Source organism: Symsagittifera roscoffensis, chromosome 1, assembly GCF_963678635.1.
Source record: "Symsagittifera roscoffensis chromosome 1, txSymRosc1.1, whole genome shotgun sequence".
In the NCBI taxonomy this organism is placed as follows: Eukaryota; Metazoa; Xenacoelomorpha; order Acoela; family Convolutidae; genus Symsagittifera; species Symsagittifera roscoffensis.
In genome coordinates this window covers 9,472,919-9,474,164 of record NC_087062.1, presented here as the reverse complement: position 1 = coordinate 9,474,164, position 1,246 = coordinate 9,472,919, and the positions used below count along the sequence as shown (strand labels likewise).

At 36.5% G+C, this 1,246-nt stretch overlaps 1 protein-coding gene across 1 annotated transcript in view; it reads right to left on the bottom strand.

Moving 5' to 3' along the window:
• LOC134854291 (lysosomal Pro-X carboxypeptidase-like) overlaps window positions 1-882 on the bottom strand; it is a gene marked incomplete in the record, with an annotated part of 56,266 nt that extends 55,384 nt beyond the window's left edge. The window contains 1 exon segment of the mRNA XM_063870490.1: window positions 559-882. Within this exon segment, the coding sequence (XP_063726560.1) occupies window positions 559-759 (201 nt within the window).
• Between the last annotated feature and the right edge of the window lie 364 nt (window positions 883-1,246).

The window sequence follows — 1,246 nt, the reverse complement described above, 5'->3', positions numbered from 1 at the left end:
CTTGTCAATCTGAAAAAAATAACGATAGATAAAAACAGATCAACAAACAGCGAAAGAAAGCAAAGCAACAAGCATTTGCTCTAGATAAGAAGTTAAAAACAGAACAGAACAAAGATAGCCGGTTATTTTGCAAGTAGCACAGAATGTTCCGACCAGTCTTAAAAAATTACAACAAAAATATTTTTCAATTTGACTCGTTTTTTCGGCTTGGTGTGGTAAAGGAATCTGAGCGAAAATGTAGAGCTTAGGCATTTGCGTCAGTCATGTACCACACCCAAATACATGGTCGGAACAACAATAAGCATTGCAACGGTTGTCTGGGAAAAATCAGATATCGATCAAGCTCCCTTCGGAGAAAAAGGTATTTTTCTTGGGTAAATTATTGAGCAATGAGTTAGATGGGGCTTGAATTAAAAAAAAACATGATCAAATATCACTAGGTTTTTTTGCCAGTAGACGGGGAAAGCTGAGAAAAAGTCCATTCTCTTTATTCTCTCTATTCTGTCGATTCTCCTGAAAAATACCTGTTTTGTAATCAAAGAAGTCCTCGCATAGTACCTTAGACTCATAGTAATAGGTTTTGTAGTTTGCCGTCTTCGGTGCTGTGAACTGCAGACCCCTCTGCCCCCCTCCATTTGCCCCCCTCGATCTGTACTTTATGAAATGAGGCCGATACTTGAACGCACCACAACCAGTTATGTACAAGAAACAACACACGAAGAGCGTGGCTAAAATACAACTTCGTAATTTCATCGCCATTATTGAAGTTGTCAAATAAAGATTTCTTCAGTTGTAAATGAACGAGTGACTGAAATAATGAAGATATGGTTTCAGATTACTTTTGTCATTCTAAACACACATCCGCTCAAAGTGGCATATCAATTATTCAACTCGGATTCGTTATTTTGATGCTGCATGGCCATTCAAAGAATTCTAAGAATATCAAGGCAAATTTTGGTCCCAAAGAAATAAAAGCAAACAAAATCGGTTTGCTACTAAATTATATCTTTCGAGGGTATAAAGTAAACAGGGTACCAATTCTGGGGCTATTTCGGGGTCGAAATTTTGCCTGTATTTTCCATGTGAAGGTGGCAAATAAAGTGAAGTTTTACTGCGATTATTTTCACGAAAGATTAGCCCAATGTAGCCCAACTTTGAAATCTTAATTTTTTGTTTTACCTCTTTATTACAAATCCTTGAAGCTATTTTATATTTTACAATTTGTATCAAGGTTATATGAGACCAG